The sequence below is a fragment of the Silurus meridionalis genome, chromosome 10, assembly GCF_014805685.1.
Source record: "Silurus meridionalis isolate SWU-2019-XX chromosome 10, ASM1480568v1, whole genome shotgun sequence".
NCBI lineage: Eukaryota > Metazoa > Chordata > Actinopteri > Siluriformes > Siluridae > Silurus > Silurus meridionalis.
The window spans coordinates 16,063,782-16,077,772 of NC_060893.1; the positions used below are offsets into that span (position 1 = coordinate 16,063,782).

A 13,991-nucleotide genomic window follows, 5' to 3' on the forward strand; every position below is an offset into this window, starting at 1 on the left:
AGAGCAGCGTTGAGAAGACTGTGTGTTTTTCCTTTCTAACCTGAATTTGCAGGTTTCATTAGAGACCTGGTGGAGTACAGCTACTGGAATCACATTATCAGATGCCCTCTGGTGGTCTGTTGCAAAAAAATAAAACATTATATGCATTGATTGCTGTATTGCTATAAGTAGGAATTTGCAGACTGAAATTACAAATTACAAAACCTGTTCTACACATTTGTGGAGTTTTGTTAGAATTTAATCTCAGCTTTACTTTAGTTTAACTTTTCATAATTTGCCATTTGTTCTCGTCAATTTAGCAATGAAATTGCACAACATCCAAATATTGTATAGGTTGTGTTTTGGCAACCGATCTTTTCTTTGAGGAAAAACTGCACAGTACTCATGCAGCCATATGTAACTCTACTCACTGTGATGAGAATCAGCAGCGAGAGGAAGAGGAAGCACCTCTTACACCATGCACCATATGCACCTCTCCATGCATTATTTTCATATTCAGTATTGTGGATTATAATTTATGCACAACTGATGCAACGAACTGTTGCTAGGCTGAGCTGTTACCATATTTTTCATTGTACAGCAAGCTGAAGCGAACAGACAGATGGACAGACAGACAAACAGACAGAAGCAGGTAGACAGAGACAGGAAACACTTTCTTGTTGCTGTATAAAATGATATTTAACAATAAAAAAATTTTCAAACAATATTATTGATTGCATTATATATTTATACACACATTCACCTTAAATTATAAACATATTAAGAAGGACAAACATGTCAAAACAACTTCATAGTATATAATGTTCAATATTATTTACATGACAAAGCTTTGTATATTTCATTATAGACATTTTCCCACTTATAATTAGAAGATAATTTACAGTAGAGCCCTAGTTTTTCAGACATAAGAAAATCCCAATCTAGGACTAAAAATGTTTATATAATACTGGAATTTAGTTCAGGTTCCAAACAGGGGTAGTTGATGATAGGGTGCATACCTTCATTAATATATAAAGGAAAATAATATGTTATGTATTGTAGCATTTTCCTTCCGTTTTATATTAAGTGCTTATAATCACTGTGTCTAATAATAATACAGGCAACATTAATTTAATATTATGAATGTATACACTGTTAGAGATAAATTACAGAAGTAAATTTTATTTAAATATGCATCTTGACAAATGTTTAAGTCTAATTTTTAGATCATTTCTTTGGTATGTTAGTCTTGTCACATGCCAACCCAGAAAATTAGACAGAATTGTAATTTGCAGTAATTACATAGCTTTATGCTTTTTTCTAAATAGACAGACAGTTTCTGTATATTTATCATATAGCTATAGTCAAAACTAATAATTTATACAAAAGTTATTACCAGTGAGATACAGAAAAATCATGTTTGGGCCAAAACTAATTTCATGTGCATTTTATGTATTTACATCTGTAAGCTATTTGTTACAATACAGACATTTTTGGTAATTGTCTAGTTGCCTGTGTGGTTTACATACAGCTACACAGAATCTAAAAACACTTAATATAAAGTAAGACAGCAATGATTGACCAAATCTCTATCCACTGCATTTGTGGTGTACATGTGATTACCACAGACAATATTTGAATGTGTTACTCGGCAATTATTAAACAACAGAAAACATGATAACAATTAAACTTTTAAAGAAATAAAACTAGACTGGAGCGATACATTTGATATTTTCACAGTGTTTACATGCATAATCATCTATTATTCATTTTAAAATACGTCATTAAAAGCAATTCATTTAATTAGCAAATTCTGTTGACTGAATAAAATATTGACACTGTTAAAAATTAATAGAATACATTTGGATTTTTTATGTTATTTAGTTTATTAATGCCCCAACATTTTTTTTTTTTTTTCAAAAAATATTTTGTATATTTTTAAAAAAACAGAAATGTGTCTATGTTCTTGTCAGTGGTAATCACAAACACACTCCAAATATCCAATACACAGAGAATAAAAACACTGGTGTATTCCCTTCAAAGGTAAATCTTCAATTTGGCATATTTCTATGTAAAGTAATTTACGAGGATCCTGTTGGGATTTTAATCCGGGATTAAAATATCAATAGTATCTTTCTGTCTTGTAGTGACAATAATACTGGGCCAGGATACAAACTGTAGTATGGCCCAAAACACTATGTAAAAGCTTTAGTTTAGTCACAAAGCAAGTAAACATAGGAAATTTTCTGATTAATAGTAAACTTCATTCTCAAGAATACAGTCACTGGTGATGAGTAGAAATGTACACTATACTCATTTATATAAAAAGTCAAACATAATTAGATATTCCACAGTCTATATTTGTGTCAACAACACTGGAACAGCTGGATCAGCTGTGAAAGAACTTGAAAATGGATGGTGGGTGATGGACAACCGAAATGTATGTGAATCTGTTTATTTAATGGTTAAGAAGTTGGACTACTGATTAGAAGGTTGTGAGTGTGAATCCCAGCACCACCAAGCTGCCATTGCTGGGTCCTTGAGCACAGCCCTTAACCTTCATCTGTGAGAGAGTCTGCCAAATGCCATAAATGTTTTAGCCTGGGTGTTTAGATGTCCATCATGACAAAAAAACATCTAAAAGAAGTAAGAACTTTTTATAATCATAACCCCTGATTGTGTTATTTTACATTCACAATTCCCATTGCAGTGTTATTTCTTGTTTGAATCCTGGGAGGTTACTGTGGAGCACATTTTGTGCCCTCAGATATGCCACCTTTCAGATTGCACATATCTGTGTATTTAGTGTTGAAGAATGTCATCAAACATCATCAAGTCAAAAACTGTAAAAGGGCCTTTGCTTTTAATATAAAGCATTTGGGAGTATAGGAAATTCTCCTGATGCATTTTCAGTATGATATTCACCAATAGTGCTCTGATCCCAGGATATTAATGTGATATAAATCCTTAAAAAAATCTATAATTCTGCTTATATTTGTATGATCAGATTTTTCCCCCTAGGTCATTTAACCAACGATATCAGGATAAGACCTGTCTTACTTATCTTGTAACACATACCCATTTGTTCAGCTGTTGCGCCATTACAGTCACTCCACGTGGGCTTAACATTTCACCAGTATTATTTAGGCCAATGAAGTAGCTGTGGCTATTTTGCCTGCTTTGTCTTGAGCCCATGGCTGCAGGTTCTGCAGGGCATAGAGTGAAGAGTTGTGCACACACAGAGGATCTACAGGCACTGACTCGCTGATGGACTTCTGGAGGGCATCAGCCTGCAGCTGCAGCAGCATCCGATTAGCTTGCTGGCGCTCGGCCTCTCTCTCTTCAGCTGTCTGCCGCCTAGAGAGGTATTAGTTTGTACAACGTAAACATTACCTTGCACATTTAGGTTTTCTTATTGTAAAAAAATATTTGTATTGCCAGTTACTGTCATCATTATTTATTGCATTTTGGGAGGCTATAATAATAAAAAAATTTAAAAATAAATAAATAAATAAATAAATAAATAAATATATATATATATATATATATATATATATATATATATATATATATATATATATATATATATATATATTTACTCTTTAATTTATACATTAAATGACAGTGATATATCTAATGTTTTATATATATATATATATATATATATATATATATATATATATATATATATATATATATATATATATATATATATATACACACACAAAAGATATAGGAAAATTAAAAATCTACCCTGTAAAGGTTAATGGTTTATTTCCTATTTTTAGAATTTAGTTTTTCAGCAGTTAATGATGTTAATGAAGTAGTAAGAGAGAGAGAGAGAGAGAGAGAGAGAGAGAGAGAGAGAGAGAGAGAGAGAAATGAAGACAGACATAGAGGACAGGAAAAGAGACTTCCTGAATCACTTATTAACGGGAAAGGTCTACCCCCATTTTTAAAACCATGTCTAGTTAATTGATCTTTTCCTGAATTTGTAATGAATGAGGGGATTTTAGAGTCATATATATATGAAGGCATCAGTAACGGTGTTATGAACACAAATTTTAGATACTTTGTGTTAGTTTATAATAGTGTATAATAGCACCATTGTCAGTAATAAAAAAATGCATCTGCACCCAGCACCTTAAAGCTTTTTTTCATTAGCAGAAGCCACGCTTCTTACTGTGTGTGAATGGATTGGTCTGGAATGGGGTTCCTCCTCCTTCTCCTACACCACTTCCTCATCATCTTACCCCCCACATTTATTTAAAATAAACATGCGTTGATAAATTAGGGTTGGTATAGATCATGGTATCTGAAACCAACTCAGAAATACTGGTGCTTGCTTCACATTGTGAACTGTTCCAGGTGACATTAACAATGCTGCATCATAACCAGATGAGTGAACAGAATTTGTGTAAGAATGTGTTAATATTTAACTGATACAACTGATTATTGAAAACCTCTTGATATGTACGCAGGATAAGTGCATCGTTAGGAAAGTATTAATCATCAACATATGCTTATAATAAAGAGCACCATTAGACGTGTTTCAGGCGGAATATCGGTCTTACCTCCATTTGGTTCTGCGGTTCTGGAACCACGTTTTGACCTGAGCGTCGGTCATTTTAAGAGTCTTTGCGAGAGCCGCTCGCTCTGCACTGGCCAAATACTTCTGCCGGTGGAAGCGTTTCTCGAGCTCGCAGATCTGCACGCGGGAAAATGACGTGCGCGGCTTCTTCCGCTTGGGTGGTGTGCGGTTCTGGTACGGGTGACCAATACGCCGAGTTATAGGCAACGCTAGGAGAGCTGGATGGAAAAAAAGACTGAGGATCAAGGCACAGAAGATACTGTGAAAAAATTGTAGATGATAATAATAAAAAAAAAAATAGTGCTGGAAACAACCAAAAAACAACCAAATAAATAAATAAGCATTTCACTTGAGCCCTTGTTTAATTTTTGTTAATTAATTTGTTAGTTATTGGTTATTAATACTGTTTGGATGTATCTGTTCGAATAGATATATACCTGTACTATACATTGTGGTGGAAATCAATGTTAATTATACAATGATAACTGCAAGAGAAAATGGGAAAAAGACATCCGGACTATGGCTGACAGGAGAACATGAGCATCATGAGGACGTCCTGGGCAGCATCCCTGTGCAAAACATGGTCATAAAGTTACAAAACAAAAAAATAGTAGTAGCGTAATATTGCCAAGGGTATTGTTAAGGTTTAGGTCTTACAAACAGAGGGCCTATTGTTCTTAAATAATAGAAATCAACGCTTTATCATAACTATTCAGGCAGTTCAGCACTGAGATATTATAGTTAAAGAAGATCAAGTATAACAATGATCTAAGATCTAACGCTGAGTTGCACTCCAACCAATAAGCGATTAATATAGGACAAGCCATTCTTAAATTGCATATTTAGGTTATATATATATATATATAATATATATATATATATATATATATATATATATATATAACCTATATATATATATATATATATAACCTATATATATATATATATATATATATATATATATATATATATATATATATATATATATATATATATATATACATTTGCTTTTTCAGACACCTATTCATAAAAATTAATCATTTATAGTCTTATATAGTCTTATATAGTCTATAGTTCCTAAACCTTATAAGATGTGGTCTGTAATACAGGACAACAAATACCAAGATGAATATTGTGTATCTCGCTCCCCACAAAGAAAATTCGTAGACTTGTGCCAATACTGAATAAAGAAACGCAAAAAAATGGCAGCACAGTATGCTTTTGGCTTGTAATATGCAGGGTAAAGAAAATATCTTCAGCCAGAAATTTCATATGCTCTGACCTTTAGATGTTGTAAGACATTTTAGGGCTTCGTTGTTGTAGCCACCATTCATTTATTTTAGACTGTAATACAATGCCATAGAAACCCGAGTGCTTTTTATTCCAACTGAATAGTTAAACACGTGATAAATTCTGAAGTGTGGGAGTAAACCCTTGTCCAGGATCAGATGATAAAGTGCAAAGTTTTTTCGAGTGTGTGGTTAGACTGTATATTACTGTACTGTAGCCTATAAGACCATGCGAGCGTCCGGTATTTTAATATTCGGTTTCGTTTCCGCGCCTTGCGGCTGGATTCTGACCTTGACGAGTACCGTGCCACCAAACTGGCGTACTATCCACAACATCACTGGGCAGCCTTTGGATATAATATTGCACCAGGGCATCTGGGATATCTGTAAGTCCTTGACAACATCCAGAGACGTCCTGTGCAACCACGAGGACATTGAATACTTTAATAACCAGATCATTGAGGTCGCGCGCAGGATGATGGTTGCATCTCTGATAGTGACTCTTATCGGGCTTTCTTTAATGACAGTCGGAACCACCTGCTGGACCGACACACCGAAGATGAAGCTGGCAGGTTTTGGTGGTTTTCTCATCTCGTGTTCCGGGATTCTGGCAATCATCCCTATCACCTGGTACAACCACATCCTAATGGACATCAACGCTCCGTCTTCAGACATCCGTATTGGATACTGCATTATACTGGGCTACACAGGAGGACTAGCAGAACTTCTTGGCGGATTTGTGATATTCATGTGGATATACCGATGTTGTGGAGGAGAACATCGTAGAGACAGACCCGAGATAAGTATTGAACTCGGGAATAAGACCACCGCGCCAGGCACCGGTGGGGCTCTGAGCCGCGCAAACAGCGTACCGGTGCACACTGAGAAACAAGACCTCAACTTCTGGCGAGAAAACAGACCAAACAATATATCACTCACCCTGTAAATGTGCTCTTTTACACGTAGCTGGGTTTAGACCTACAGCTAAAGCCTTAGGGATTATTAGATATTTTCTATAGAGATGTTCTATTTAAAAAGCGTAGAGCGAGCATTTCTTAAAGGGAATGCTAAAAAGCATGTCTTAGTCGGCAAAAAGATTATATATATCAGTAGATGATTCGTGTCCACATTTAAGATACAATGTGGCTTTCTTTAGTGCACACATTGATCTCCAGGAAATGAGTAAATAAATAAATAAGGCCACATGGGGCCCTTGAAGCCTGTAAATCCACCTGTGGCACTAAAGCTTTGTAATACGATGTAACTTAATGCGAGATCTTTTCTTTCTTTCTTTCTTTCTTTCTTTCTTTCTTTCTTTCTTTCTTTCTTTCTTTCTTGTCTTTTTTAAGTAAGCCTACGAAATAACACCCGCAGAATTACTCTTGGAAATGACAGGCATGTTAACAACTACATCTGGGATCAGGTTTCTTCATCTTTCATTCACAATAAACTTTTGTTTTTACCCGCATAATCTTGACCAAGTGTATATGCCCTTTTCATTGAAGAACATTTAGTTTGGACAATTCTTGACAAAGGGTATGTTTCTCAAAAAAAACTGCACCCTTTCACCAGAAAACATATATATATATATATATATATATATATATATATATATATATATATATATATATATATATATATGCTAAATAGTCTTAAGGCTTCTCTCTCTCTCTCTCTCTCTCTCTCTCTCTCTCTCTCACTCACTCTCACTCTCTTTCTCTCTCTAAGGTGGGGTTTATTTGAGATTTATAGAATCTATTCTTTCACTGCAATTTTAAACACGGCTCTTTTCAAAAGCTTTTTTTCAGCATGACACTTCTCTGAAATATGTGATGATTACTGTGGTTATTGGGATGAACAGTAAACAATGGTACACATTCCAAACAATTACAAAGACATAAACAAATATTTGCACTCTTCCAAAAAGCCTTTCAGGTGTCTGTGCACTAAATAGAGGTTTCTTAGATTTCAGAACGGTTTTAATGGAGAAAAACTGTTTGTGTTGTCAGAAAATCTAAAAGCATAATGTTCTTTATAACACCCTCTGGGGAATCAATTTAAATTTCTAAGAGTGTATGGGAGTTTTATTTCTTATAGGTGAGTTTATCCAGGGTCATAATAAACCCATAGGGTATTTAGGGTATTTTAAGATTAAAGCATGTCTGATGTCTTTTTATTTTATATCACAATGGAAAAAAACATACACATGATAGTATGGAAAGAGAATGATTTTACCATTAAAACTTGAAAGCAGATTATTGCATCTTATAAAAGAATAAAAAATCATTTCGCCCACCCAGACTAAAACTAGTGGAAGTTACAAAATTTTCGCAACAAAGTAGATGAGTTATTTAACTCTCTGCTGAAAGAGGACTAAATAACACAAAATTGTAATAAAGCTAAAGCGTTTTTGAATGACATGGCACTTTTTAAATCTCTTTCACTTTTGTTACCGACTATCTTAAATAATAATAAGTAATAATAATACATACATACATACGTACTACTACTACTACTACTACTACTACTACTACTACTACTACTACTAATACTACTACTACTACTACTAATACTACTACTAATGTGTCGCAATAATAATAATAATATGAATTATTATTTGAATAATAATAATTATTATTATTATTAATATTATTATTATTATTACAATGAGGAAAAAAGAAAACGTGCGATTGTAGTCAAAGTAAATAAATTAAAGCATTATTTCATTTTTATTAAAAGATTATCATAAAAAATATGGACAATTTCAAATTTTTCATACATCTTATTTTGTTTTACAAAGATTTCGATTAAGATACTGAGATTTTTTTTATTGAATAGAAACAAAAATTTCGATGTCTTTTTCGAATGTTAATATTAATGTTAATAAAAAATCTGTGCACTGAATTAGGTAGCACGACCTAGGCCTATCTGTCTCATCTAATACCTGCCTGAAAGTGTCACTTTACCTGGCAGTCTGTCTTTGGTAAATCTGCGGTGATTATCCACCCAGGGGAAGCAAAGCGGGCCGAAGCCCGGAGCTGCGCTCACGACAGGCGGCGCTATGGCGGCTCCGAGCGGTCTGTGCGCTGGGACCCGGATAACCCCGCGGTGTCCCAGAGTCCTGTTCGGCACGAACTCACTCGGGTCATCCAAAGAGCCAGGAAAAGCAGAGAGTGGGGCAACCAGGGCAGTAAATGTAGTGGTGGTCCCTGTCTGGCTGTCCGCGCTGCTCTCAGAGACATGCTGTCGGTCAGAGGAACCGAGGATCCGGTCTATACCAAAACGGATGGGTTCATGGCTTGGTTTAGGTGACTGTCCCGGTCTCGGACTTTGGGATCTGTCCATATTCCCCGTTTAACACCTAATCGGGGGGTTGAAAAAAAAAAAAACAACAAAAACAAATCACGCAAAACGCAACGCTACTGAGATCAGAGTATGTCTGTCCATTTTCTTCTCTCTTGCGATTTTCTTTCGGTTCTGTTTCTGAAATTCCGACATATTCCGTCACATCTGTACTGAGCCCTTCACGGCTGGTCTTATTCCTGTCAAACTGTCGCCTTTAACTCTCGTAATCTGCCAAAGTCACAAAGTAGTGCTTTCATTGGTCGAATACGTCAAACCCTCGCCCCTCTATTGGTTATCATCATCTGACAAAAATAGAATAATGTCCCAGTAGAGCTGAGCGCGATGTCAAACTGTGTCCAATACCGATCAGTATACTCTAACACATTTACAATTTCATCTTACTTTTTTGTCATATTTTGTATATTTTTTTTTGCGGCACATTTTTGCAAATTTCTCGAATTCAGAATACATATCTGGATTTAACTGACTTATGTCGGGTTCTTTGGGATGTCAAAACGCATCATTAAAAAAAATCTTCTTTGATGGTTAAAACCCACATTAGATATCAGGTCACTGTAAAAATACATATACAGAAATACCGGGTGCTAAAGACTGCATTTTCACTGCCTATTTCATATAAATCACTTCTCCTGAAAACGCGTCCTTTAGACAAATTATCAATTTAGTTAAGAGAGAAACCCGATTGTATGTGTTATTGATCTATAAATGTAGCTTCATGTACTTAATCGATTCGTGTCACATTTGAAAAATATCGTGACAGATACTGGTTTATTGTGTGCACATTGAAACAGTTAATTTCAGCACATCATCACCAGGGAAGGCGACATATGTGAGTCAGCGCTGCTCAATAAGCAGAATTATTTAATAAACAACCTCCAATAATCATTTTAACATAATTTTCTTAAGGTTTGGTTTTTATGCCAATTTTTGCCATGAAGGAAAAAGATGAGGACATCAATCTTATATGGGCACTCATTTACACTGTCTGCATTACATCTTTTATTTAGTACACTCTTACAATTTGTGTTCATGAGCGCTTAGATTCCAAAAAGAGCTCTCCCTATGGAGCTCGGAACGGAAAACAATATCTGGAAGGGTTCTTCACATAATCTTGAAGTAATCTTAGTTTCTATGGTTCTGTAGAAAGCATAAAGGTTCCCTCAGAGAGACAGCAGGAGAATCCTTAAGGGTTCTATTTCTGGCAGTGAATTGGTTATTTGGGAGCTGAATTTATTTAGCTTGATATAAATAATGCAGACTTCAATTACTTATAATTAAAACGAATCACAAACAAATAATTTAATAATTGTTTAATCATATTTGCTAGACCCTTTAATTAAATAACTAACAGATGAGATGAACAAAGCAAAATACAAATAATAAAAATTATGGAAGCTCGTTGATAAATATTATACACATGATAGTTACAATAATAAACCCCAAATACTTTCATTTAGCTCACTCCACTTTCTTTCTATTTACGTTGGTCTTTACTGTTTGTCCTTAGACACGCCCACTAAATAACACGTATGGCAATGGTGCTCCATTTTCTACTAATTAGAAGCTATCATTAGAAGTGTAGCTAACAATGCACCTAGGTAAAATGTTTTTTTTTTTTTGCGTTTTATAGGCTAGTTTTACCTATTAATATACACAAGGGTCTATTTACTTCCCTGTTGGTAGCCAAAAAGGACGATGACCAAGTGATACTACAACTACTACTACTGCAAAAATATTATTTGCTCAATAGATAATTTAATAACTTTGGATGGTTAATGATTCTTACATTATTTTAGAGGTTTTGCGTAAAGGTGTGTGTGACTGTGGTAAGCATGTACAGTACAATCTAGAGCAACAGTTGGGAAACTCTTCAGGGGAGATTACTTCTTCAGCTTTTTGCTATAGAACCCATAACATCAAGAATCACTTTTTATTAACCTAAAAATTTAGGAAGTGAGGGTTAATTAATAACAAAAATCAGGGTTTTATGTGTTTTGGTTAATGAAAAACAGGTAAATAAGAGTTTATTGAGGTGGCTAATATTAAAGTTATGTATGCGTGTATATAGTTAATCATTTCATCGGTACTTTACTATAGTTATATTTGCTATAGTTATATTTCTGATATTGCCCTAGCCAAGGTTTCAGATATTACTTGGTTCAGATGTTAGAGTGGGCGTGGTTAAGGTGAAATTTGTTTTACAAATCCACTTGACCAAGTTTTGGGGGTTTCTTTTCCATACTGTGCTCTTGGTCACTGACCCAGGAAACTAGCATGTGGAAGTGAGAGTGTTTATGAACAGATCGGGATTGCAGAGCACTTCTGTAAATCTCTCTGGATAAATCCATGCATGTTAAATGAAAATACAAATGTAAAACATGTAAGATATTGAAGGTTCTGAAATGGAGCTAAAAAAAATGAAAATGACAAAATAAGATAAAATAATAAAGTTTTCATGATTGATAAAAAACAAAAACAAACAAACAAAAAAAACCCTTTTTAACAACGCAAATATGTGTTGGTTCCAGTTTAAATTGTAAACATAGATAATATCCTACATGTGAATATTATAGTTTTACCATAATTCTGTTGAAGTATAGACGATTTAACCTAATAAGACAAAATTTTATATTACAAAATAATGCATTTATCCTACAAGCTCTATAATAAAATGAAACCCCTTACTGTTTTGTACGCCAGTTTGCTGGGTCAGTGTCACGGTGTCTGACCTCTCAAATGTATTTGTGTGGCTGGCTATTGAGCAGGTCTGAGCCGTGAATGATTTTTGGAGAGCAGTATAGAGCGGTGGTCCAGCAGACTCTCTGGCAGGGCGGCCGACTCCCCGACATGCTCTCTTGGCTGATTTTTATGCCATATGCCCTTCCCTCCTAGTGAGAAACGCGAGGGTTTTTGAGATTTGTGTGAACTGGTGTTTCCTGTTATTATACTTTTATTCGTCAAATGAGTAAAATTTTTGCTTGTGCTATAAATGTTTGGTTTTGAGGACCCTAGTTTGTTTATACATTTCATTGTAATGATATTTATATAGTAAATTTTAGGTTGTAGATTCGCCTGCCTACTGGTCACGTGCATAACACACACACACACACACACACACACACACACACACACACACACTCTGGCCACGACGCGTTTGTGTGATATTTGTACGATTGTTGTCCGTTTTAGAGTGTAAAGGCAAAAAAAGAGACGCTTTCATGGGTTTCCATCTCACCCAAAGGGCAGAGCTTTATTTTCAGACATGCAAGCTGCACCATAATGGCTGTTTTAATATCTGTGGTAGACCCCTATTAATAACGGCTTTGCGCTAAAGCCTTATTTTTTCGTATTAGCGATATTTTTCACAATTTGCGTAAAGAGAAGTTAATCGGGGGAAAGCATCCGCGCCCGGTGTCCTAAGAGTCTTCAGCGTCGGCAAATTATTCACGATTATATCAATCACCGCGCAGACACATTAAATGCTCTATTCTCCGGAGAAAAGAAGCCGTACAAAATGGGAAAAAATAAAGGAATAAAAGTGAACGATTTGTCTCGGAAATGACCCCCCGGATTTACATAATGGGGGTTTGCGGGTGGTGGGCCGCGGGCGCCGTTTTTATTGCGCTTGTCTGCCGTGTTATCAATTTCTCCAAGTTTACTAAAGAGCTGCGTGAAATGCAAAGGACACACTAACATCCACATAGGGGAGGGAAAAAAAGAAAAGAGATATAGGCTATAGTGAAAGGCGGCGGAGATGCAGAATTAAATGATAAAGGCTCTTTACGCGCCTAGTTTCTAAACAACACTGAAGGCAGGATGTATGTATTATGTAGATGTGTATTGAACATGGTAAGTAATAGAGCATTTACACAACCACCTGTTTTATTATGAAGATATAGAGTTTAATGAAGCCTAGATGGCTGAGGAACCAGCACACATCACAGCACCCGTCAGAAAACCTAAAACATGATCCGTATTATACTCTCAAAGTGGTCTATTTATACAAAAAGTACAATATAATCACGTGACACCTCTCAGTCTATGATCCTCAAGGTGTTTCCTGCCCTGGTCATATATCTGTAAAGTCTAAGTAATAAGCCAAGTTTACATCGATTTGGTTTAGCAAACAAGATTTCCTTACAAGAAAGGCATTTGAAGGTAGACTTCCAATTGAAATTATATTAAAAATAAATATTAAAAATAATGTTTAAAATAGTTGTATTTAGTTCATATACAAATAAAAAAGGAAATGAATAATGTGAACACTTATTCTCTTTCTTTTGGACACTGATATCTTTAAATAATGCACCAAGCCCAGATGATGTCTCATTTTAGGCTCTAAATTGACTTGTAATACAAACCAAAAGCTCTTTGGAATCTTTGGTAAACACTATGTACTTGAATGCTTATATTTAGAAAAATGGGTAAAATAAAAAAGAGAATATAACAAATGTAAAGCCATAGGCGATGTTTTAAAACAAACATTTTCATAACTGATTCCATCAGTGAACTTAAGAACTCATTTAGGTCTATGTTGATATAGTTTAATAAACGTATTCAGTATGCTTTGATATTCTGATGTTCTTTGATATTAATAACATGCTTTCTCTAAGCGGATTCATTTGAATTCTTTGCTGGTAAAAAAAAAAAAAACTGGAGTTTTGTGAAGCATGTTAGAAAAGATTCTAATAAAACTGTCTGATATTTCCTTTACCTGTGCTTTTAAGGGACCTCCAGAGATTTCATTAAAGCTTGCGTTATTGTGC

At 34.9% G+C, this 13,991-nt stretch overlaps 2 protein-coding genes across 2 annotated transcripts; one reads left to right on the plus strand and one right to left on the minus strand.

Moving 5' to 3' along the window:
- Positions 1–717: 717 nt before the first annotated feature.
- Positions 718–9,409, minus strand: LOC124392305 (T-cell leukemia homeobox protein 3). The gene is made up of 3 exons (XM_046859166.1): positions 8,826–9,409; positions 4,554–4,788; positions 718–3,336 (listed from the first exon to the last, which is right to left on the minus strand). The coding sequence occupies exons 1-3, from the start codon at positions 9,202–9,204 to the stop codon at positions 3,123–3,125; spliced, it is 828 nt and encodes a 275-aa protein (XP_046715122.1). The 5' UTR covers positions 9,205–9,409; the 3' UTR covers positions 718–3,122.
- Positions 6,089–7,278, plus strand: LOC124392307 (claudin-23-like). Its single transcript, XM_046859169.1, has one exon. It carries the CDS (start codon positions 6,089–6,091, stop codon positions 6,803–6,805), a length of 717 nt encoding a protein of 238 aa, XP_046715125.1. The 3' UTR covers positions 6,806–7,278.
- Positions 9,410–13,991: the final 4,582 nt, after the last annotated feature.

Bases quoted from the DNA above. Each gene is read 5' to 3' on its own strand.
- LOC124392307 (XM_046859169.1), top strand. From the start codon at position 6,089: ATGCGAGCGTCCGGTATTTTAATATTCGGTTTCGTTTCCGCGCCTTGC.
- LOC124392305 (XM_046859166.1), bottom strand. From the start codon at position 9,204: ATGGACAGATCCCAAAGTCCGAGACCGGGACAGTCACCTAAACCAAGC. The intron at 4,789-8,825 runs GTAAAGTGACAC...TTTTCCATCCAG, and splicing joins TACCAAAGACAGACTGCCAG to CTCTCCTAGCGTTGCCTATA. The intron at 3,337-4,553 runs GTAAGACCGATA...ATACCTCTCTAG, and splicing joins AACCGCAGAACCAAATGGAG to GCGGCAGACAGCTGAAGAGA.